We start from the raw sequence: 26,464 nt of genomic DNA on the forward strand, positions 1-26,464 counted from the left end.
CTTACTCGATGATGGCCTGGGAGCTGAAAGAAAATATGGGTGAAGAACAGGTAACATACATACCCGGTCGAACAGGCTTGCCTTTTCTGGGGCCTTAAGCAAATACTTATCCATCCCAAGCCTCAGTTTCCTTAATTGGAGAGGAGGTTGACCTCACGGTGCTAAAGTATTAAATAAACAAACAATGTAAAGTGCGTAACAGAATGCCTGGCACGTCGTCAGTGTTCATATACTTTAATAATCATTTTTAAAAATTATTTCACAAGTGTTCAATATTTTGAACGTAGATTGATGTTGATGTAGTTTATCGACTTTCTACATGTTAAATTTCATGGAAGTAATTTCTAGTCTTTTCAAAGAAAATTCATGTCATAGTCGGTTAGCCTCCCATCCTGTTTTCTATCTTAATTTTCCTTTTATTACATGAACGCACTTTCCATTTTGAAAGCAGTAAAGCTTTACTCAAAAGTGACTACTGTTAGGAGTAGAGCCTGAAATTCACTGTGCTGGATTGGCCAACATATTCTTTCCGTTTTGAAGTAAAAATAAATGACACATTTTTCATGTTCACTAGGATTTTCATTTCATTTTCACTAGGATGAACAATATGTTTATCGTTTTTTTCCTCTACCTTCTGCCATTTTTCAGGCAACTTCATAATTTCATCTTACCCAAACTTTTTATCTTTTTGAGCAAAGAACAGTTTTGGGTGCTTTTTACAATCTTCCAGGGAACTGAAATTTTTTCCATTAAAATAATTTTGTAAAGGCCAAACTAAATGGAAATCTGAAGATACAATGTGGTGGCTCAGATGATAAAGAATCAGCCTGCAATGCAGGAGACCCAGGTTCAATCCCTGGGTTGGAAAGATCCCCTGAAGATGGGAATTGCTACCCATTTCAGTATTCTTGCCTGGAGAATTTCATTGACAGAAGGCCCTGGCAGGCTACAGTCCATGGGGTTGCACAGAGTCGGACATGACTGAACGACTGACACTAACTTTCACTTTCAATGTCTGGTGAGTATGGCAGATGAATCAGAACTTCTCAGCAAAGCTTTAACAGTATTTGCCTGGTCATCAAAGAAACATGAGGTCTTGCCTTAGCCTTGTGGAAAATTATGTTTTCTGTTGACTAATTCCAGATGTTTTTCGTCAAGTGCTACTTTCAGTTGGTCTAATTGGGAGCAGTACTTCTTGGAATTGATCATTTGACTTTCCAGAAGGAGCTCGTAATAGAGGACTCCCTTCCAATCTCACCATTCACACATCACCTTCTTTGGATGAAGACCAGCCTTTTGTGAGTTTGGTGGTGGCTCATTTTGCTTGCCCCATGATCTGTTCCATCCCACATTATTGCACAGTATCCACTTTTCATCACGTGTCACAATTTGTTTTAAAAATAGAATGTCTTCATTATATTTCTTTTTTTTTATTTTTTAGCTTTACAATATTGTATTGGTTTTGCCATATATCAACATGAATCCACCACAGGTATACACGTGTTCCCCATCCTGAACCCTCCTCCCTCCCTGTACCATCCCTCTGGGTCGTCTCAGTGCATCAGCCCCAAGCATCCAGTATTGTGCATCGAACCTGGACCGGCAACTCATTTCATATATGATATTATACATGTTTCAATGCCATTCTCCCAAATCATCCCACCCTCTCCCTCTCCCACAGAGTCCAAAGGACTGTTCTATACATCAGTGTCTCTTTTGCTGTCTTGTATACAGGGTTATTGTTACCATCTTTCATTATGTTTCAGTAGAGAATTGCTTGCAGAAATACGGTCAAGAAGGTGTTTTTCCACTTATGTGGAATCCAAACATCAAAGTGATTAACAAAACAAAGATGGTGTGAATGAGTTTCAATGCTTGATTTGAAAATTTTGAGTATGTCGGCTATCTCCTGCATGATATAAAATTGATTGTTCTCAGTTGATGTCTCTATATGATCGCTATCAACTTCAACTAGTCTACCCAACCCTGGAGCATCATTCATTGAGACATCTCCAGCGTGAAACTTCGCAAACCACTTTTGACACATTCAATCAATCACAGACAAACTTCTCCATGCACCGCACAAATCTTTTTTTGCCTTTCAGTTGCTTTTCTTTCTTTACCTCTCTTTAAATAATAAAGCACAAAGTGATGCAAATTTGCTTTTTCCCTTCCATCTTCAATATTAAAAGAGCTACACAAAAATTCATCAATTTTGATAAAATTTTTTAATGCATGCTGGTATGACAGCTGTCACAATGCAATCTAACAAAATTGTTTCGAATGATGTTAGAGACAACAGACAACAGAACACTACTAGAGCCATCCAACGGAGAAAGATGAGTGAGCCTTTTCACCAACCCAATGTTAGTTTTTTATAGTAGAAAACACGTGTATTCTTTGCCGGCCCCATAAAACCCAGCTACTCCCTGAATATCCCCTCCGCCCCCCACCCCGCCTGAAATTCTCAGTTCCTCTTCAGTTATAACCAGTCTCATTCCAGCCTTTTTCTGTGCTTTTACTTAAAGAGATATGACTTCAAAAATCTATACTTCACTTGTTTATGTCTCTCTATGTGCATTTTAACATGAATCATATCTGTTAATGAATTTTTCTGCAACTAGTTATTTTACTTCAAGATATGTCTAAGATAGCCATCCACTATCTTATGCTTTTCTTTGTATTCAAGCTTAGTATTCCAGAAAAGGAATATGGTTTATTTAGACATTACCTTACTGAAGGACTTTGGGTTGTTAACAGTTTTTCAACATTACCGAAAACAAAAAAACACACAAATTTTTAGTTCATGTCCCCTTGGCAAGCATTCCTCCAGGTTGATATGGAGAAGTAGGAGTTGCTAGGATGTAGGCTGCATTTTTAGTTGCTAAACTGTCCTTCCCTAGTTTAAAAAAAAATCTCATTTTAATTTTCATTTTCCTCGTTTCTATTGGCAGTGTATTTTTTTTAGTATATTTGTTGCCCATTTGTGTTTTTTTTACTTGGCAGTTCTTATTCTTAACTTTTGAACATTTTTCTACTGAATCATTTGAATCTCTCTTACTGATTTCTAAAATATTTTAAATATAGTTTTGGATGAGAATCTTTTCTTTGTTCAGTTCAGTTCAGTTGCTCAGTCGTGTCCGACTCTTTGCAACCCTATGAATCGCAGCACGCATTACATAATATAAATTCCTTTTTCCAATCGGTTATCTTTTAAACATTTTCATGTTTTTGTGTATAGCCAAAGTTTTGCATTTTGATGAGTCTGAATTTATGAAACTTCATGCTTTTTTGCTTTTCAGTTTTTGCTACCTAAAAGCCTTTTACTACCTTAATGTCATAAACATAGTGTCCTATATTTTTTCCTGTAAATTTATAACTTTCCTTTTTATATTACACTTTGAAATGTTACCTTGAGCTTTTTAAGTTAAAATCACAAAACCCAACATATTAAATTCGTTCACACACTGATTCTAAATAATCAAATTATTTTAAATATTTAATGTTACAAACATGACTTTTATGCATCTAATTCTCTCAAAAACTTTGAATACTGACTTGGGAGACATACAAATTAGTAACAAAGCCAAATAACCCTAAGCATAAAGATTCTCCTCATTATGTAGCTAACGCATTAGAGGTTTAGGGTAAAAATTTCAAAGCATGAAGGAATGTTCAATTGTCAGTCATTTGTCTTCTGGTTTCTTTCTAATCCCCACCCCCCAATAATACAAATAGGTGTCTTAGTAATAATAAAAAGAGGTAACTTTGAATGCTTGTTCAGGCTAGGTAGGGTCTTTACCAAACACCTTACATGGGATCTCATTTAATCCCCACACTAACTTTTGAGGTTGGTGTTATTATACCCATTTTACAGATTAGAATACTGAGATACAAGAAGATTCAGTGACTTTCTCAAGTTTAGAAAGCTGGAAGGTGAAGGAGGAAGAATATAACCTCAGGCATTGCCTCCAGAGCCCATGCCGACAGCCAGTTTGTATTTTTCTTAAAGGATGTATTTCCCCTCTTTGGACATTATTTTCCTCATTTACTAAATGAGGAGACTGAAGAAGTTAGCTTGAGTTTGCTTTTTACATCTATGAACAAAGAAGCCTGGCGGGCTGTGGTCCATAGGGTCTCAAAGAGTAGGTTACAACTGAAGCAACTAAGCACTTAGCACACACTTCCTGCTGGAACCAACCAAGAGTAAGTTCAGTTCAGTTCAGATCAGTCGCTCAGTCGTGTCCGACTCTTTGCGACCCCATGAATCGCAGTATACCAGGCCTCCCTGTCCATCACCAACTCCCGGAGTTCACCCAGACTCACATCCATAGAGTCAGTGATGCCATCCAGCCATCTCATCCTCTGTTGTCCCTTCTCCTCCTGCCCCCAATCCCTCCCAGCATCAGGGTCTTTTCCAATGAGTCAACTGTTCGCATGAGGTGGCCAAAGTATTGGAGTTTCAGCTTTAGCATCATTCCTTCCAAAGAAATCCCAGGACTGATCTCCTTCAGAATGGACTGGTTGGATCTCCTTGCAGTCCAAGGCACTCTCAAGAGTCTTCTCCAACACCACAGTTCAAAAGCATCAATTCTTCAGCGCTCAGCCTTCTTCACAGTCCAACTCTCACATCCATACATGACCACTGGAAAAACCATAGCCTTGACTAGATGGACCTTTGTTGGCAAAGTAATGTCTCTGCTTTTGAATATGCTATCTAGCTTGGTCATAACTTTCCTACCAAGGAGTAAGCGTCTTTAAATTTCATGGCTGCAGTCACCATCTGCAGTGATTTTGGAGCCCCCCAAAATAAAGTCTGACACTGTTTCCACTGTTTCCCCATCTATTTCCCATGAAGGGATGGGACCGGATGCCATGATCTTCGTTTTCTGAATGTTGAGCTTTAAGCCAACTTTTTTACTCTCCACTTTCACTTTCACTTTCATCAAGAGGCTCTTTAGTTCCTCTTCACTTTCTGCCATAAGGGTGGTGTCATCTGCATATCTGAGGTTATTGATATTTCTCCCGGCAATCTTGATTCCAGCTTGTGTTTCTTCCAGTCCAGTGTTTCTCATGATGTACTCTGCATAGAAGTTAAATAAGCAGGGTGACGATATATAGCCTTGATGTACTCCTTTTCCTATTTGGAACCAGTCTGTTAGAACAACAGACTGTTGTTCTAACTGTTGCTTCCTGACCTGCATACAAATTTCTTAAGAGGCAGATCAGGTGTTCTGGTATTCCCATCTCTTTCAGAATTTTCCACAGTTTATTGTGATCCACACAGTCAAAGGCTTTGGCATAGTCAATAAAGCAGAAATAGATGTTTTTCTGGAACTCTCTTGCTTTTTCCATGATCCAGAGGATGTTGGCAATTTGATCTCTGGTTCCTCTGCTTTTTCTAAAACCAGCTTGAACATCAGGAAGTTCACGGTTCACATATTGCTGAAGCCTGGCTTGGAGAATTTTGAACATTACTTTACTAGCGTGTGAGATGAGTGCAATTGTGCGGTAGTTTGAGCACCCTTTGGCATTGCCTTTCTTTGGGATTGGAATAAAAACTGACCTTTTCCAGTCCTGTGGCCACTGCTGAGTTTTAAGCAAAGGAGAAAAGGAAAGATATAAGCATCTGAATGCAGAGTTCCAAAGAATAGCAAGAAGAGATAAGAAAGCCTTCCTCAGTGATCAGTGCAAAGAAATAGAGGAAAACAACAGAATGGGAAAGACTAGAGATCTCTTCAAGAAAATTATAGATACCAAGGGAACATTTCATGCAAAGATGAGCTCGATAAAGGACAGAAATGGTATGGACCTAACAGAAGCAGAAGATATTAAGAAGAGATGGCAAGAATACACAGAAGAACTGTACAAAAAAGATCTTCATGACCCAGATAATCACGATGGTGTGATCACTGACCTAGAGCCAGACATCCTGGAATGTGAAGTCAAGTGGGCCTTAGAAAGCATCACTACGAACAAAGCTAGTGGAGGTGATGGAATTCCAGTTGAGCTATTTCAAATCCTGAAAGATGATGCTGTGAAAGTGCTACACTCAATATGCCAGCAAATTTGGAAAACCAAGAATAAAGGCAACCACAAAAGCCCAGGGAAATGTGTACCTTCCCTTTGGGACTGTGCTCCAGCACTGCAAATATCACACACACTTTCCTTTTGGCCAGCTGACAGCCCCCTCTGCTCCTTGAAAATGAACAGGAATAACTTTACCGTTTTTAACTTTTTAGCCAGAAGAGTTCATGTAAGCTGTTAGAAATCACCTATTGGGTTTATTCATTATACTTCAGCTTTGTCTGGTTTTCCTGCAAAGCAAAATGTTAGAAAACATTTTAAGCATAACACAGCATGTAAAAAAGGGTGCCAGTGGTTTTTAACAGAGTCACAGGTAAGAACTTACCGTGTCTTGCATGTGGTGCTTCTTAGGTACTTCTTGTGTGACTGTCAGCGTCTGTCCTAACGTAAAGCATTCAAAATCATTGTAAAACTCCAAAATTCAGAGTTAACATTTATTCAGATATTGTTATAAGGAATTAACTGCTTTACATACTATCTGCTTTAATCTTCCCCCAAACCCTGAGAGGTGGCTATTTGCTTTTGCCCTAGATGGCAGATGAGAACCTTGAGGCACAGAAAATAAATAATTTGACAATTAGCTGGTAAGTCAATGACCTGGAATTTAAATTTAGGCAATCTGTTCTTAAGATTGTTCCCATATGCAATATGTTACTTGTTTGCATATCTAATATTTAAAAATAAGAACTGAAAATTAAGCTTACGTTTTGATTTGACTAACAGATAAACTATGGAGCATCAGTATGGTCTGTGCTAATAACATTGTTGCAATGTGTAGAATATGAACTTTTTTTTTTTTGCAAATCCCTTCCCTGTTGTCCATACCCTACATGATCACAAATTTGTGAGATGATTACAATAGTAGGGATACAATCTTATGGCCACTGAAATACACCTTGAACAGAAACTGAACCAAAATTTAATCACACTTCAGTCAACATATCCAAGTGTTCCTGAACCCTGGACTGAATTAATGAGATGTACATGTTTTACAAATAATTTATTTTCAACTCAATTCACAAATATTTTCAGCACGCATTTTAGCTGCTGCAGAGACAGTTAAATAACATAAAAAGCAAAAGCATGGAAGGACCACGGATTTGCCTCTGAGAAACAATAATGAAAATCTGTAATGAAATAGTTAATCTATTTCAGCTGAAATCCTAAAGAATCCATGTCTCTGTCTACCTATAGCAGAAACTTTCAATGTTTTGACACCTGAATCTGTTTGGTCTTCCAAATCCCTCTTTTTTTTCTTTTTTTTGAAGGATTTAGAAAAATGACAACAAAGAGTTCATAGGAATTTGTTTAGCGACAAAACAAAACAAACAAAACATTTTCCAGGATAGGCCCCTGGGGTCCCCATGTCAGTTCTGATCTTTATCTCCATTTAAAGGACCTTCTGAGCATTGACCTGAAGGCATTCAGGACTGCTTAAGCATCAAAGAGGATTGATGTACCATGTACTGAACATCTTACAACTATTTCCAGCAGAGCCCAGGACAAAGGAGAATATATTCTAATAAGCATTTAACTTCAAGGCCGTTAACAACAACAACAAAAAAACCCATTAATTATTTGGATCTGATATTTATCTTTAAAAATTGAGTTTAAAGATTATTTTATTTTTCTCCTCATGGATTTGTTTTTAAAATTCAGTTGCTAAAATGATGAATTCAAAAGGTCGGAGACTTTCAGACTATGAAGTGATAGCAGTTATTTTATCGGAATAGTCCATATACTCTTAGTGAAGACTGGATCTTTCAGTCAATGATGATCACAATTGTACAAGGTTGGTTATAAAAGAAGACTCTTTGCATGAAATCTTAAGCTACTTCAAGGGAACTACTTTTAGGGAATCTGAGTGTCAAAGTAACAGAAAATGTCTCACTGTAAAAGGTATAAAGCTATTCCTAAATTTAAAAAATCAAATGAATCAATGGATACAACTGCTGAATCAAACCCAGCCTTAACATTTGACCTTATGGGGCAAAAATAAGCCTTGTTATTAGCAAAGAAAACTAGGCATGCCTGGCTAATTGACTGATCCCAAAGCTGGCTTTTCTTTCCATGACTGACCTTCAGGAATGTGAAGCCTTCTTGTCTTTCACCTACATGATTTCCTTAGGTCACATTAGGCAACCCATAGGTAAATAACTAAACACACTTTCTTTCACTTAACTGAAAACAATGAAAGAAAGATGTCTCAAAATCAACTTCCAACAAGTGTCTATTGGTTTTTACATCTTTATAAAAGCCATGAATAGCTGAACATCATAAAAGGTATCTAATTATTCACTTCTATATCTCAGACACAAAATTAAGAATTGGAAGGAAAAAATGTTAAATTTTCTATACTTACATCCATTGGTTTATCCTGAGGTATGGAATCATTTGCTAAATAGATCAATTATTTCTTTTCCTCTCTTACTGCTTTTGCAAAAAAGAATTTATACATGTTTTCATTTCCCTCTAAATTCCTAGCTTTGCTTTCTTTACATTATTTTTAAATCTATACCTTGGAAAAAATAGTACAATTTGATGCCTCCTCTTTTGGGAGAAGTATGTTTAAATAATTTTCTTCTCTATCAGAAGTAATGGAAAATTGTTCTATTTCTTTCTGGAAATATTTCTGAAAAGATCAAATCCAGAGACTTGGTAATATTATGCTGTGCTGTGCTCAGACCTTGTCTATACCCTGAATAATGTGAATCCATACTTGACTCTCCTCCTTTCACTCTTTCATCATCATGAATATGTAACAAAGACAGTTTTCTCAATAATGATTGATAACTGAAACCTAATACGCTTTGGAGCTTTACATGTCTTATGCGTGATTATAATTTTCATTTTAGATTGCCATTTTGTCTCCCTCTATTGAAATTAAATATTGCCTCTAAGTGAACTAAGTGTTCTTCCGCCACTTTATGTCAATTATGAAAAAGGGTATGGAGAAAGTTCATAAACTACATTATCTATACAAATATACCTGGCACTGGACATACTCATTTCTGTAAGAAATTTAAATGAAGTGACTTATGAATATTAAAGGTGACTTTCACCTAGAAATGAATACAGTTCCACCCAGTTACTGCAAAGCATTACTGAAAGAAGCATGGTATCGTGGAAGAGAACAGACCTAGTTTTAAATCTCAGCGTCACTACTTAACTAGCTTTGTAACCCCGAGACATTTTCTAGAATATAACATGGAGATAACATCATACAGTATTTGTTGGAACTGTAAAAATTAGAAATACTGCATTATACATAATGTGGCTTACTCATGAAAGTGAAAGTCACTCAGTCGTATCCGACTCTTTGCCACCCTATGGACTGCACAGTCCATGGAATTCTCCAGGCCAGAATACTGGAGTGGGTAGCCGTTCCCTTCTCCAGGGGATCTTCCCAACCCAGGGATCAAACCCAGGTCTCCTGCCTTGCAGGCAGATTCTTTACCATCTGAGCCACCAGGGAGGCCTGCAACTTACTCATAAAATACCATTATAGTGTCAATGGAGCACGACTGTGTATAGCTTCAAAACTGAGAGCTATATGAATACCTAAAAAAATTTGCTAGATTTTGAAAACTAATTTTTCATATCCTGTTAACCCAGGAGATTTTTACATTTCCTTTGAGGTTTCATTGTAATTACCTGAATTACTTATGTCTTTTCAGAATTAGGTGTATGACCTGAACATGTGGGAGCAAATAAAATCTAGAACTTCCTAGATCTTTAACTTCCATTCTTTCATCATTTCCCCAACACACAGTCCCCACTTCCACTGCAACTGAGTGCCTCAAAAGAAAAATTCTTCAGTGTCCTGAAATAAATCCTTAATTTCTAATGTAACCCTCAGACATTACGGAATAAGAGAGGCCTAACTTCTCAGACAACAAAAGTGAAGCAATTAGAAAACTTTATGTAAGAAAAATATAACATTTCAGGTGGACTTTTTAATTTAGAAAAGACCCCCAAACTGCACTATAAGCCAAACTCAATTCCTGACTTTGAGAGAAACATCGGCTTGGTCCTTCTCGCTGATGTTCGAATGTGGGTGGATCACTGATCAGTCTTGGGCTCTTCTCAACTACCTCTCTGCTTTGCCAGAGCAGGTCTTGGACCCAGCATCCAGGCCCTTGGAAGTCATGCTCTCTCAGAACTTGCTTCAGAATAAAGTGGAGTTACATATTTCCTCCTCAGCTGATCTATCTTCAAATACTGGCGTGAGTAATACTAGAATTCTTAATTTTGCAGTCTTTCTTCAAGATAACTATGTTCCTAATATTTCTGCCTGATTTTTATGCACGTGAGTTTTAGTTTGTGAGCCCTGGCTGTTTTACACAAAACACAAAATTTTGCTTCACACACAAAAAATCCTGGTTTTATGCAAAAATTAATGGAGACATAGGATTTCCTTAATAGTTGGACTATTAGGGAAAAACTCTCTCCTTTACTGAATCAAAAGACAACTTTATTATTATTATTTACTACAATTATTCTTTATATTTCTACTGCTGGAGCTCTCTCAACCTGACTTCTTGGCTGTGATGTTGAACCATCTGGGTTGCTCTGCCTCCAGGGCCTGGTGGTCTGGAAATATGCTCATTTGTCTCTATCTTGTTCAAGTTTGGAGTCCAGAAATCCCATGAGGAAGGATCCTCCCATGATGCCCTGTTCATGAGCATTTAGAGTGTGGATATCTTTTACCTGGGTCTGAATACTACATTTCTAATATCTCCAAAATGATGCTTTGGGGAGGTGGGGTGCAGACGGTACAAATAGACTTTTTGTATAAATGGCTACATTTTAAGATACAGTTTTTCAACGCAAGTGCTGGAGCATCTGTTCATGTCACGTCTCCAGTTAGTCCAGTCTCCTTGGATGTTGATCCTCATTTATTTGGACTGAACTGAACTTTTATACAAGTATGTGTATATATATATATATATATATATATATATATATATACATACACACACACACACAATAACCTTTACTGAATATTAAATATATAATTCTCCAAAGTCATGGGGAGTTGGTTTGGGAAAAGATTCTTGCTTTAGGGACATTTAATATTCCATGTTTTGAATTAATAGATGGTTTTGAAACAAAATTACTCTAAGGAAAGTCACCTTTCTGGTGTTGCTTGATCTCTAGTTGATCTCAAACTTCATCCTAAAATGTAACATTAAAAAACAGAGAAGTTAAGAAGAGCGCATCTTTTGCCCTGAGCATGCATCATGAAAGAAACATTACCCTTCTCAACAGTCTTCCAATGAAAATAATGACCCCTAATCCTTGTCAATCCCCACAATTTAAAATTAGGTCAGAGATTAATAAGAAAAGTGTTATTTATACCATTTCTGTGAAAGGAAAATAATGACTATATTTTGAAAAAAATGAAAACAAAGTCTCTATATTAAATGTTACCAGTTGATCATCTCATTCTGAAATAATTACTCTTGTAGCCTAAAGTTTGGGGAATAAGGAGCTACTTTAAGGCAACTGATTTCTGTTAACTCATAACAGATATTCATAAAACAGGTGGACTAATCTTTGAAAACTAGACAAATGAATTTTGATGCTTTTGCTATTTCCGACACTTCTGATGGTGTCAGCGGATTCATACAATATGCTAAAGTTACTTCACATTATGTTTTTCATCTGTTTTGCTAATAATTTAAAGAAATTTGTTATATCCTTGCATTCTATTTCTTTACTAACCTGGATCTTTCATGATGCATACAAACATAGCTTCCCAGCTCTCTGGATTACTTGTAAGTAATTTATTCAAGTCATTATTTGCAAGTCATTGATATTCTGAGAATGACTTGCTTCTTAGGACAAGACGACTTTGGAGAAACAGTTCAAAATTACTCCCTTATATTTTAGTCATGGGACTATTTCAAAAAATAATGACACAAACTTTGATATGTTTCTGATTTAGCTATGTATTTCAAATACTAGCAAAATATTTGAAAGCTACATGAAAGCATTATAGTCAGTGATATTAAAGATATGTGTACAATGTAATGAATCTTAAAAATTTGAGTACAAAATAAGCCTAAGGGATGTCATGGCATTATGAAATTTTCAAGGGAACATCCGAGCATACCATAACATTTATTATTTGGTTAAAGGTGGGAATTGAGTGCAGCACTTTCACAGCATCATCTTTTAGGATTTGAAACAGCTCAACTGGAATTCCATCACCTCCACTAGCTTTACTTGTGCACTCAGTATGCCAGCAAATTTGGAAAACTCAGCAGTGGCCACAGGACTGGAAAAGGTCAGTTTTCATTCCAATCCCAAAGAAAGGCAATGCCAAAGAATGCTCAAACTACCACACAATTGCACTCATCTCACACGCTAGTAAAGTAATGCTCAAAATTCTCCAAGCCAGGCTTCAGCAGTACATGAACCGTGAATTTCCAGATGTTCAAGCTGGATTTAGAAAAGGCAGAGGAACCAGAGATCAAATTGCTAACATCTGCCGGATCATCGAAAAAGCAAGATTGAGTTCCAGAAAAATATCTACTTCTGTTCTATTGACTATGCCAAAGCTTTTGATTGTGTGGACCACAACAAACTGTGGAAAATTCTGAAAGAGATGGGAATACTAGACCACCTGACCTGCCTCTTGAGAAATCTGTATGCATGTCAGGAAGAAACGGTTAGAACTGGACATGGAACAACGGACTGGTTCCAAATAGGGAAAGGAGTAGGTCAAGGCTGTATATTGTCACCCTGCTTATTTAACTTATGTGCAGAGTACATCACGAGAAACGCTGGACTGGAAGAAGCACAAGCTGGAATCAAGATTGCCAGGAGAAATATCAATAACCTCAGATATGCAGATGACACCACCCTTATGGCAGAAAGTGAAGAACTAAAGAGCCTCTTGATGAAAGTGAAAGAGGAAAGTGAAAAATTTGGCTTGAGGCTCAGCATTCAGAAAATGAAGATAATGGCATCTGGTTCCATCACTTCATGGCAAATAGATGGGAAACAGTAGAAACAGTGGCTGACTTTATTTTTTGGGGCCCCAAAAACACTGTAGATGGTGACTGCAGCCATGAAATTAAAAGACACTTACTCCTTGGGAGTAAAGTTATGACTAACCTAGACAGCATATTAAAAAGCAGAGACGTTACTTTGCCAAGTCAAGGCTATGGTTTTTCCAGTAGTCATGTATGGATGTGAGAGTTGGACTATAAAGAAAGCTGAGCACCAAAGAATTGATGCTTTTGAACTGTGGAGAAGACTCTTGAGAGTCCGTTGGACAGCAAGGAGATCCAATCAGTCCATCCTAAAGGAAATCAGTCCTGAATATTCATTGGAAAGACTTGTGTTGAAGCTGAAACTCTAATACTTTGGCCACCTGATGCAAAGAACTGACTCATTTGGAAAGACCCTGATGCTGGCAAAGATTGAAGGTGGGAGGAGAAGGGAACAACAGAGGATGAGATGGTTGGATGGCATCACCGATTTAACGGACATGAGTTTGAGTAAACTGTGGATGATGGACAGGGAAGCCCGGCGTGCTGTAGTCCATGGGGTCGCCAAGAGTCAGACATGACCGAGCAACTGAACTGAATATGTAGGAATTCTTCAAATTAAGAAAATTCTATTTATATAAACTATAAAAACAAACAAACCCACCTCAAAGCCAAAATTCTTAGCATTGCTTTTGAATTTAGCTTTGTCATATGTACTTAAAATGTGACTAGGAAGCAAGAATGCTTATTATACTGCTTTAAAATTTTAGGCAACAAAATTGTAAGAGGTGTGACGCAAAGTTAAAACTTATTTTGAGAAATCTGACAGACAATGGCCCTCATTTTCAACAACCACTTTGTTAGACCAGTACAATTCCTATGATAAGTTTCCAGAACTCTTTTCAAGTACATCTTGGGATATAAAACATACTTTTATTGTTGTTGCGGTATCTGTTACTTAATCTGTGGGCAAGAATAGATGTAGATTGAAGCATGCATCAGAAGCATCACTGATCCATCAGAGCCTACTGAGACAGAAGCATATTCTAGAGGTCATAATTTAGACTGGGGCTCACAGGCCCAGATGACAGGCTCTTTCCCCAAGCCCCAGGTTTGGAGCCGGGGCTGGCTAACAGCAGGCTCCCAAACTCCTTAGACTATTTCCCTCATGCACTGCTGTCCTACCGACTTAATGTCTCCCAGATCTTCACCAAGCAGGCCTTGAAAAACATGAATGCATTGCTTCAAATTCCAACATTAAGACATTTTTTCAGAAATGCAGCATCTGTAGCCCCAGGTAATATTGCACATCATCGCAGGTGCAATTGTGGGTCCCCTCCCCATTTTTCTAAATAAGTCAAGCCTCTCAGGCGGGAAGCAATCATTTCTAAAGAGGCAACTTAAGTAATTTCAAGTCTGAATTTGGTTCTTCTGTGAAGCCCAGACCTCCCGTGGTTTGGTCCGGGTCGGAGGTCTCTAGCTGTAAGGAGCAGGGCCCAGGGGACACAGAGGCCGGCTCACACGCAAACCTGGGCTGAGGCCTCGGGGCTCGTGGGCTCCGCCCAAGCCAAGCTCTCAGGATTGACTTGTAACAGTATACATTTCTCAGAAGCTGTCATACCCGCCTTTACGAACTTTGCCCTTTTCTGTCCTTATGCTAAATACACTTACCTGTAGTGTTCTTAAGTACCGAATCTTCTCAAAATAGCTACAAAATTATTCCTCATAAGTTGGAAAAACTGGTCTCTTGGCTATTTCCCTCGGCAGTAACTATAAAGCCCTTATTTCTCAAAAATACAGGGGGTGGGGGTGAGTGTGGAAGGAATGTTAACCTCAGGCTCTTTTTCGAATGCAGGTTGCTGGTCACTACACGACATAAAGAAACCACCACTAAAGCAATGGTAAAGTCAGTAAACAACTTTACTGAAACATTTCATAACACAGAAAATCTGTCTGAAGTGTAAAGTTACTGTCTTACACAAGGAGGACAGACCCATTTTCAAAGACTAATATGAATACAATAAATATGGAGTTTACATACTAATTTATACACAGAAACTCTGCCCCACAGCCATAAAAATTTAATATTTAACAGTGCAACATATAATTTAATCATTGGATTTGACAGGTTTTTCTTGCTAAACACAAATAACTACCTGGCTTTCATGTACATATATAATATATACTTTTGTATATAGATATTCAACAATCTGTACAGTTTCTAAACATAAAACTCCTAAAAGGCACAATTGTCTATACAACATGTACAAAAATGGCTGGAGCTGACACAAAACAACAATTATTGGTCAAAAGTTCATGATTGCACAAAGATTAGTCATGAGTTTATGTCAGAAAAATGTGCTTTAAGGAAAGGAGGGTTTTCAAAAAAACCTGTAAGTGTTTATATAAAAAAACCAAAAAAACAAAAAACAACAAAAAAAACCCCCAAACCAAACCACCTCCCCCCCCGAATAAACAGCCCCTAGGTGGCGATCACGAGCCTGTCCTCATCGTCGTCGCTACTCACGTCGCTGAACTGGGTGACCGGCCTCCGGGGCGGCGGCCGGGGTCCCTCCGGGTCCAGGGGGAGCCTCGGCCGGCCCGGCGGGGGCAGGGGCGCTGAGGTTGGTTTGCAGGGTGCGCCAGGGGTGTCGTGCCGGGGCTTCGGGTGATTCGCTGAGGCCCCCTTCCCCGTGTCCCTGGGACTGGAGCTGTCCCGCCTTGCCTGGTCTCTGGCCGGGGCAGGCGGATCTAGACCCTTCTGTGCGCTTTCCCGCTGGACACCGGGTGAGCCCTGCGGGGATGGGGTCCTGCCGCCGGGATGCGCCCCGACAGGCTGCATGGGCGGCGCCTCCCGAGGAGCCCTGTTTGGGGGAGCGGGCATCTCGGGGGCGCCCTGGGTGTCCACGGGGACCTGGCTGACTGAGGGGATGAGCGTGGGCAGGGCGATGTTTACGATCTGGAGGCCCGGGATGGGCGCGGGGGGCGCAGGGCTGCTCTGGGAGGCGGGGTTGGCGGCCACCACCTGCAGCCCCACGGCATTGAGGGCCAGCCCCGGTGGGCGCACCGGCGGGCCAAGGCTGGCGCTGGCCAGGCCCACGATGTTGACGGTCTCCATGCTCAGGGCCGGCAGGGGCTGCAGCGTTGGCACGCGGATCTGGCCGATGGGGATACAGGGCACCACGCTGCTCAGTTCGGCCACGCCCGCGGGGCTGGCGGTGCCTGGCCCGTCCGCGCTTAAGTCCCCCGGGGTGCCCAGTGGTCTGTGGATGACGTTGACAGCCGGGATAGTGAGCTGCACTGGCCCGGCCTGGATGGGGACGAAGGTGGAGTAAGTGAGGCCGGCGGGGACCACCTGGATCCCCCCGACCGGAACCATGTTATAGGGTGTCCTCGACTGCTGCTGGGAATGCAGAGGCAGGTGGCTGAACAGGTGCGTCTGCGGAGAAGGCAGGCCTGCGGGCGGAGGCAGGGCGGCTTGCGGCTTCTGCTCTTGAGGGCCGGGCCGAGGCGAGGTGGACGGAGGAGCCCCTCCCGGCTGAGGGCTGCGCTCGGACGCTGGGGGAGGAGGAAGGCTCAGGCATGGCGCGCCCTGAAAGACAAGACGGAATCATCTCTTCATGGCTCAGCTTCCTTATTAGTCACCGAGCAAAAGTTTTAGCTCTTGTAAAAAGTCTCTTCTGTCCTGAGGTAAAAGTGTGTAACAACGATTTCATAAAAATAAGCTTGCTAAATGTTGGTATGTTGATTTTAAAAGCAAAATTCCTATTACACCCTTTAAGCTCTTTATTTTCTAGAATAAATAACCGCCACAGATTCTGTATAGTACTTAATTTTCACACAGATTTCCTGGATATCATCTCATTTATACAAAATTAACCCTGAGAGGCGGCCATAATTATCTTCTTCCACTGCTATTATTATTGCTGGCACCTCTAGCTCCACCCTAGTTTAGAGATTTGGAATTACTGAGAAATTCTGAGATCTTAGTTGGCCATGAGTATCGACTCAGAGGGGGGAAATTAACTGGAGGACTACTCATTTATGAAATAGAGAGCTTCCATTAACGAAGAGATCTGCAGTTTTCATTTGTTCATTTATTCTAAGTGGATGAAATGTCTACTGAAAACCGGATCTCCAGACACCGACCGGTAAGTGTGTGAGAGACTTAGGGGCAGAAGCTTAGAGCACAGGTGACTAACAGGAGAGGAAGGAAACAGTAGGAGTAAATCCTGCCAATTTTCCCACCCAGGATTATCATCTAAATGTTCACTTTTTCTTGATATGTCCTCACTACAGAACTCCATTAATGTATATACTAATTTAAATATTAATGCTACTTAAATATGAATGTAATTTAATTAAATAATATTAACGTAGGATAGGCTCTAGTACTTTAAGCTTTCATAGTCTTCCCAGTTTTCTCTCGTGTTACCCAGCAAACCAAAATCTGCCACATTTAGAAATAAATGCTATGGTGATCCTCAGTTCATCCCAGAGGTAAGAGAACGGTCCATGAGAGAAAACAGATTTCTCAGGAGCCTGCCAGGGTGTGTAAAAGCAGGATGTCATTCACTGCTGGCATGGAGGGTGACTTTCCTGAGTCTGGTTCTGAGGTAGTTCTTGGGCAGGAAGCTTTCCTAAGTGGTGACAGCAATTTGCTGATTCAAGCAAAGTGAACTTCTTAATACTTTTTTTTTTCTTTTGGGTGGGAGGGGTGGGGGTGTCAAACTGGTAGCTGCCTTGTCAATAAGGGTAACATACAAACCCTTTGGATAATTAGTGCAAATCCATCATATCAATGCCAGTGGAAGATCATCTCAGAGGAAGCCATGGAAAATGGAGGTCTCGAGACATATTCTCCATTGGCACACAAATATTTTTTATTCCAAGATATTTATAAAAAACCAAATAGTAGTAAATGAGCATACTGCAAAGATCTACTTGGTTCTTTTACAGATTTATAATACAATAGATGAACTCTGACTAATATACATAACACGAATCCAAAGGGCATAAATGTCCTTTAGCCTTAAATCAAAAGGAAATAAGGTTTAAAAGAAAAAAAAAACTGATCTAGCTACAAATGAGCGATTTCAGTACATTAACTCCTGAAGTCAAAAGGAAAACGGCTACGGATCCATTACCTGCGTTAAAGCCACAGCCTTTCCTGCCGCAGAGCCGCTCAGCATCTCCTTGGGGTTGGGGTAGTCCACAGACATCTGGTGACACGGGGACCTGGGCGCCCCCTCGGGTGGGCGAGAGGCTGCCTCCGCATTGCCTGCTGCCCGCGGCCCGGCGCTGCCAGGGGACCCCGGGCTCCCGCCGCGGTCGGACGGCAGCGCGCTCAGCACCGTCATCTTGGTGGGCAGTGCCCTTGGCAGCACGTCCATCGCGTCCGTGGGCCCCCCGGGAGAACCCTCGGGGGCGCTGGCATCCTCGTCCGCACCCGTGGGGTCCCCAGGGCCGCCCCTGGCCGGCAGATGCTGTGGGCTGGCGGCGGCGGAGGGCGCGGCCGACAGCACCGACTCGGCCTGGCTGTCCTCGTCCTCCTCCTCGTTCTCGATGTCGTCGTCCTCGGCGCCGTCGGATTCCTCCGGGTCGTATCCAGACCTCTCAAAACTGAACCTCTGTTTCTCGTCTGAGAAAAAACAACCGAGAGGGGATGTTATAGATGCTTATGCAAGTTTAACGGATGGCATCTTCTTTTTTTATAAGCTTGGCAATACTGCGAGGAATATTCAAGGCCAGGACGCTGCCCACACAGAGCCCCCAGTTTAGTCGGGGAGGATGACACGGGGAGGAAGGCAGTCAGGACAGCGGGGATCGGAGGGATGCGCCGGTAGAGGAGGGGAGTGGCCAGGAGGGCTTCCTGGAGGACGCGGAAGGTGGACGAACCTCGCCAGAGCAGACGGGCAAAGGGTGATACGTAGTGCAGGCCAGAAACCGAAGCCTCAAATTTTATACCTCCAAAAGAAGCCTGGACTCTACAGAGAAAGTGAACCGAGAGTTCACTGCAACTCATTCTCTGGGCTCTTCTTCTCTACTTGTTTGTACCGCCCTTTTGTTGAACAAAGTAAAATGAAATCAAAATACTGGTGGCATTTTGTATTTGCAAACAATAATTTTCCATGATATTCGCATAGCATTTTAGGCATGTTTCTGCTGTTCTCTGAGTAGTAATATTCTGTAATTTTTTTTTCCGTGATGACTCAACCCATTTCTCATAGGAAATGGAATATTAGTTAAAAGTCATTAATGTCAGCCATATAATGTCATGTGAGACAATGTTTAACAAGGAATAGTCAAGATAGTCCAGGGAATAGTTTTAAAATTCTCACAAGTGCATGTGAGACTGGATTTCAAACCTTGTCTATTCAAAACTTGCAAAATCAGAGGCACTTTCCCTTAGAAAGCTAATAGAGTTTAAACAGTTAAACAGAAGAGCATTGTAAAATCTCCACCCCAGTCACTGTTGCTGAGCTATATGACATTCAGTTTTGCTGCAATGCAGTCTCCATTTACATGTACTTTTTGAAGAGAAAAAATGTGAACAGAGAAATAACTAACAGGTATCTTTCCTGGGTTTCCCAAATGGTCTGTGTATTAATTTACTTTATTACTCTTTCTATATTACAAAGATAAGTTCTTAGAGAAGAACACCAACACATTTATGGATGATTATTTCTAGGAGATAGAACAGATTAGAACTTTTTAAAAAAATCTCAAGCACATGTTACTTTTGTGCTTAAAACATACATGTAGGCTTCTAATATATGGTTTCATGCCTTCTGTTTTACGGGTTCTACTATTTTGTTGTAAAATAATAGATAAAGTAGCACCGATCTATTGAATTCCACAGGTGCCCACACTGGACATGGGGTGGGCACGGTCTGGGTAGGTGCTCTGCCCCCTTCCTCAGATCCCTCTATGATACCCTGTGATGTTGAAAATCTAAAATTAGACCGTCATCCCTCATATGTTTTGAATTTGCCACATGAATACCAAATCAGATATATTTTTAGAGATTTTAATAAGAGAAAAAAATTCTTTCATAAGAGAAAGTAGAAAACAAAACAGAAGAAACTGAATGACTGAGGCGGGGGAACAGGTGACTGGAGAGGGAAGCCGATTTCATCAGAGGCCAGTCCTGCCGCAAAGCCCGACTACGGTGAGACTTGCTCAAAAGCTACCACTGTTTTCTTTTCTTTTCTTTTTTTTAAGAACAGGCCTAACTTTAAATTTACAACTCTCCCCAAATCCATCGTAAGGCTGGAGTCCCATCAAACAGCCCAAGCTCCAAGGAGCGTCTATATAAGAGAAGGGAGATGAGCTTGAGTCATCCGGGGCAGACGCGGCAGGACACGCATGGTCAGAGGTGGACAGACTGGTTAGGGCCGAGTGCGGGCGGGAGGGGCTGGGTGGACCCTCTGAGGCTACGTCTTCCTTCAGGTTGTAGACGATGATCACTGTTTAACCCCACAGAAAAGCGGACTAAGCATCCACGGTAGTCGGGATCCAGGGGAGAGAAGCAGCATTTAGGAGGGGCGGGGAACTCCCTGCACCCCCTCCCTTCTCTCCATAGGGAACAAACACTCCACCCTGTGAAGAGGAGCGCTGAAGCATCGCTGCCCTGGGATACTGGGGAGAATTTACTACGGTGAGGAAATGGAGTGAGTAAGAGGAAAAACACGACTCTGCTCCCTAAGGAGGGACAGGGTTGCTGGCTGAGCCCACCACAACCGCTGAGCTGGGGCAGGAGAACAAGAGGGCCAGAGCCCAGGGACCCGAGGACAGGGTGCCTGCAGAAGGCTGGGGCAGGGCCAGAACAGAGGGCCACCCCACCCTCCTCCTCACCCCCTAATGCCAGGCTAAGGCACCTCAAGTGAGAGCTAACAGCAAAATACTGCAGTAAGAGCACCAGGAGAACAGAATGTGTTCAGCACCCTCTCTGATGCAGAGCACAAAGGGAAGACCTGAAACGGGAATGGAACAAGCATTTCTCTTACAATCCAACCCGCACCCCAAACAAGAAATGCCTCTTTAGGAATCTGAACCCTTTCATGCTCTGGTGGTAGTAATCTTAACAGCAACAGAGCTCTCCAACCCAGTCCAGCTCCTGACCGGCAACAGCAAGGCTTCAACTCTCACCTGAAGGGACTTGCCAGGCATAAACGCTATTTACATTGGTCTCTATTGTCTTATGCAAGATGTCTAGCTCTCAACAAAAATTACAAGGCATCCAAAAAGGCAAGAAAACATAGAAGAGGAAAAGCAATCAGAACCAGTCAGATATGATACAGATGTGAGAGCTTTCAGAGAATTTAAAATAGTTGATCAATATAGTATTTTAAAAGCTCTGATGAGAATGGTGAGCAACATATAATACCAAGTGGGAATTTCAGCTGTGAGAAGAAACTATGGGAGAAAAAAACGAAATGTTACCAATGAAAAACAAAGTAATAATCATAGGAAAACAAAACAGAATTCTATGCCCATTGAAAGGAATTTCAAAAAACAAAAACTCACATATGACACTAAAAGCACAATTAATTTAAAAAATGGATAAACCAGGCTTCATCAATATTAAGAAAACTTTGCTCTGAGCCAGACACTGTAAAAGAGAATAAGATAAGCCACAGACTGGAAGAAAACGTCTGAAAATCACATTTCTGACAAAGGAATTATATTCAGAATATATTGAAAACTACCCAAATTCAACAATAAGAAAGCAAACAACCCACTTTAAAGAATGGGCAAAATCCTTGAAGACACTTCACCAAAGACAACTGGAAAGCAAACAGCACAGAGAAGCATGCTCAACGTCATCAATCATTAGGGAAATGCAAATTAAACCCACCATGAAATGCCACTATACACCTGTTAGAATAAATGGTCTAGACACTTTGAAAAACAGTTTGATAGTTTCTGCCAAAGCTAAATATACACCAAGCTAATGACCCAGCTATTCCACTTCGAGTATCAAACCCTGCAGAAATGGAAACTTCATTCACATAAAAAGCTGTATATGAATGTTTTATAGTAACTTTATTTATGACTGCCAAATCCTGGAAGCAACTCAGATATCATTCAAGTAGTCAGTGGACAAGAAGCTACGGCACATTTAGACAGTAGAATACTACTCAGCAATATAAAGGAATGGACTCCCACAAAAACATGGATAAATCTCACGTGCATTTTACTAAGTGAAAGAAGCCAGACTCCAAAAGCTACTTATTCTGATTCCTTTCATATGAGACTCAGGAAAACAGAGAAATACAGGGAGGAAAAGAGATGAGTAGTTGCTAGGGGCTCTTATGGGGGTTCGGAAGGAGCAGTTATCTGCACGTAAGTGGTACAGGGGACTTGCAGGGTGATAGGACTATTCTACATGGAATTGTGGGGTGGATATACAATCCTAAGGGAAATCAACCCTGAACACTCACTGGAAGGACTGATGCTGAAGCCGAAGCTCCAATACTTTGGCCACCTGATGTGAAGAGCTGACTCACTGGAAAAGACCCTGATGCTGGGAAAGATTGAAGGTGGGAGGAAAAGGGGATGACAGAGGATGAGATGGTTGGATGCCATCACCGACTCAATGGATGTGAGTTTGAGCAAACTCTGGGAGATAGTGAAGGACAGGCAAGTCTGGTGTGCTGCAGTCCATGGGTTGCAAAGAGTCGGACACGCTTAGTACTTGAACAACAACATATACAATTCTACACATTTGTCAAAAACCATAGAACTGTACACCATAAAGTGAATTTTATGGTATGTAAATAAAAGCATAATTAACCAGGATGTGGGAAAAATTCAAGATGAAATGCAAGCTGAGACTGATGACTTGAGCACAAACAAACCCCACAACCACGACCCAGGCAACCTTGGCAGAAGGGGTTCTGACCAGATAATATGAAAAAGCAAAAGCGAAAGTCACTCAGTTGTGTCCAACTCTTTGAGATCCCATGGACTGTAGCCTGCCAGGCTCCTCTGTCCAAGGAATTCTTCAGGCCAGAATATTGGAGTGGGTTGCCGTTCTCTTCTCCAGGGGATCTTCCCAACCCTGGGATCAAACCCAGGTCTCCCACATTGCAGGCAGATTCTTTATCAGCTGAGTCACAAGGGAAGCCCAAGAATACTGGAGTGGGCAGCCTATCCCTCCTCTGGTGGATCTTCCCGACTCAGGAATCAAAGTGAGATCTCCTGCATTGCAGGCGGATTCTTTACCAGCTGAGCTACGAGGGAGATAATATGGCATAAGACAAAAAGAGCTGCCCAAAGACACTGTGCTGTGATTATAAATCTGTTTTCACAGGTGGGTCAGCATTTCTGGAATTAGTTTATTGGTATACTGCTGCTGCTAAGTCGCTTCAGTAGTGTCCAACTCTGTGTGACCCCATAGACGGCAGCCCACTAGGCTCCTCTGTCCCTGGGACTTCCAGGCAAGAATACTGGAGTGGGTTGCCATTTCCTTCTCCAATGCATTAAAGTGAAAAGTGAAAGTGAAGTCGCGAGTGGAGCAAATAGGTGAACATACTGTAGATGAGAACCAGGTTTCTTCACTGTAGGAGAAAGAAAAAAAGGAAATGGAACAGGCCAGATAGAATAAAACTGTGGGGCTGGACTGGAACTAGAATTATCAGTATGGACTCATGTTCTCATTTGTGTGTGCGTGTGTGTTTATGTGTGTACACAGAAGTAAATACAGATGTGTGTACGTATGATTTAGTATACATACGGATATTTCCCAGCTCTATCCAACAAGAGGGGTTAGAAGCAGTGACAGGTTAGCAGCCAGAAATGCATCACCTAGTGGTTAGACCTTGGTTCCTAAATACCATTCGCCAATAAAGGGAACCAGGGGTCCCTGGAGAAATGGTCAATTCCAGGGCTGGAACATCTTGAGGTGTCAAAGAGTAAAGAATAGCTTAAAGAAAAATAATAATAATAAAAGCAGCAGCATATTGAAAGGGCATAGGAACAGACCTCAAAGAGCTCTCAATGGCCACTGAGAACTTGAGCTACACAATAAATAACAGCACTGGACCTGGAACCCAAAGAACGAAGTACACAGCCGTAAGTCCATATGGAAGTCAATAAAGGAATGGATGGATGAACAAATGGAGAAATGGTAACTTTTCGGTGCAGAAAAACTCTGATTAATGAATTAGAACACCACAGTAATACCACAGGCAAGGTCCATCAATGCATAAACAGAATATCTACCTAGTTTTCAGGTATCTCCACCCATAAAGGGAACAAGAGTTAAGTTTACAGTAGGGAGTCCTGGCAGACATCACCTTGGCCAAGGAATGGAGGCTCATGTGACCCATGAAATGTAGCGACATAAGGTACCTGATATGATGCCCCAAGAAAGTCACAGTCACCCTATGGAGCCTCCCCAAGAACGCATAACCTCAATCCAGCACGAGCATGTACCAGAAAACCTCAGGTTGAGAAAATTCTACGGAACAACTGACAAGGACTCTTTATCAATGTCGAGGTCATGAGAGACAGGGAAGGCTGGGGGAGCCATGACCGCCGGATGCGATGTGGGCTCCTGAAGGACAGCCTGGGATGGGAAAGGCCATCAGGGGAAAACCAGCAAGTCCTGCTCTCCAGCTGGCAGTCCTGAGCTGGGGTTGGGTTCTTAGTATCGACGGGTGTCGTATGGTCATGTAAGATGCTCGGATGGGGAGGCCGGATAAAGAGTATACGCTCTACTAGCTTTTCAACTTTTCTATGAGACCAAAATAATCTTAAAAAAACAAACAAAAAAATGACATCAATCTATTTGCCAACGCTCCAGGATCTTCATTTTACTCTATTGACCCCAAGATCCTGTCTCATTCAGAAAAGCGTACACAACCCCCATCTCCCGGTTGTCCTTATTATGCTCATACAGATTTCTCTTTCTGACATGCATTTTTTTTCTCTCCTCCTATTGTTTCATAGGAAACTATTAATTGAGATAAATTCCAACATGTCTCTTGTTTAATTTAAAAGCTCAGGAAATTTCTCCAAAATACACCCTAACGCCCCTGTCCCCGCCCCCCAAACATACACACGCTCTTAAATCTTGTACCCATATTGCAGTTCTCTCTACTCTGGTTCTAGCCAGCGAGACTCCAGGAGAACCCGGGTAGACTCTCCACACCAAGCACTGCTATCTGATCACAGATAAAACAAAAACTAATTAAGGACATGATTTTTTTTCTCAGACAATGATTTAAAAAAATTTAAAAAGCACTGAATTATTTTACAGGGTGGAGCCCACAGCTCAGAAGTGTCAGAACCAAGGTTCAAACCCAGGCCGGTGTGGCTCCTGAGTCTGTGCTAAACACTCCATGTTCCAATGTCGTATTATAAAACCCAACCACAGAATAATCTGCAAGAAGGTCATCAATGAATTATAGTCAATATCCTAGCTTTTAAATATGCATGAGAGAGTTGAGTGTTTACACAGACATTAAAAGCTTCAAGTAATTATTTTATTACAAAGAGTAGAACGTGTAAAATACAAACCCGAAGGAGAAAGCAAACTGATAACCTTTGAAATATCACAACAAATATGCTGTATTTTATAGTGAATATGGAAGTTTAAGAATCAATTATACTATAAATCTTTAAAATTTTTAATTGTACATATAGATATTAAAATTCAGTGTATGCAATTTACATGAAAGAGTATATAAAGAAAACCATATGCTTTTTCATGGGGAAGGAGGTAAAACTACTTGGCTCCATTTTAATCTGTCTTTGCCCAGATGACATACTTCAGGATCAAGGTTTGCAGTATTAGGGGTGGGAAAATGCTGGTGTCTCTAGACCTGGCCTTCTCCCTGGACCCAGCCACGTGCCTGCAGCCCACAGAGAACTTCAGAAGAGCTGGAGTTCCTTCCTGAAGTTTTCTGTCCCAAGATAAGGACTGAATAGTGTTTATCTCCCTGTGTGCACTGGGCCGTGAAGCTTCTGAAGGCGGAAGACCACTGTCGAAGTTTGGAAACTTGAAAGTGAGTTTCGGGTCATTCCATACTTGTTAAATAGGGTGGATACTCCAGAGTGGCAGAAAGAAGATACAACGGATACCTTAAAGAAGCCTGAGACAAAGGCATTCTTTTAAATACCCAGAGCACCAAAACAAAGCCCAGACCTCTGCCCCCTGCATTTGTGCTTTAAAAAAAAAAAAAAAGCCCTTTCATATTACCGTGCTGTCCCTTAACCTCCAAAGAAGACTATTCCTATCAACTCAGAACCTGTGCTGATAGAAGACCGGGAAAGTGACCTGCCCACAACCACAAGTCAGCAAGGTCAAGGACGCAGATGTGCTAACTACCCCGGAAGCTACCGTTTCTGACTTTGTGACACTGTGC

The 26,464-nt window shown here is 41.2% G+C and overlaps 1 protein-coding gene across 7 annotated transcripts in view; it reads right to left on the reverse strand.

Moving 5' to 3' along the window:
• Positions 1–14,990: 14,990 nt before the first annotated feature.
• The window catches only part of HIVEP1 (HIVEP zinc finger 1), a 135,561-nt gene continuing 124,087 nt past the window's right edge, over positions 14,991–26,464 (reverse strand). For all 7 annotated transcript variants that reach the window (XM_061398857.1, XM_061398861.1, XM_061398855.1 and 4 more), the window contains 2 exons: positions 18,236–18,729; positions 14,991–16,680 (listed from right to left, as the gene is read on the reverse strand). In XM_061398857.1, coding sequence (XP_061254841.1) covers positions 15,571–16,680; positions 18,236–18,729 — 1,604 coding nt within the window. In that variant the 3' untranslated portion in view covers positions 14,991–15,570. The remainder of the gene's footprint in view (positions 16,681–18,235; positions 18,730–26,464) is intronic.

Source organism: Bos javanicus, chromosome 23 (genome assembly GCF_032452875.1).
Source record: "Bos javanicus breed banteng chromosome 23, ARS-OSU_banteng_1.0, whole genome shotgun sequence".
Classification (NCBI taxonomy): Eukaryota; Metazoa; Chordata; class Mammalia; order Artiodactyla; family Bovidae; genus Bos; species Bos javanicus.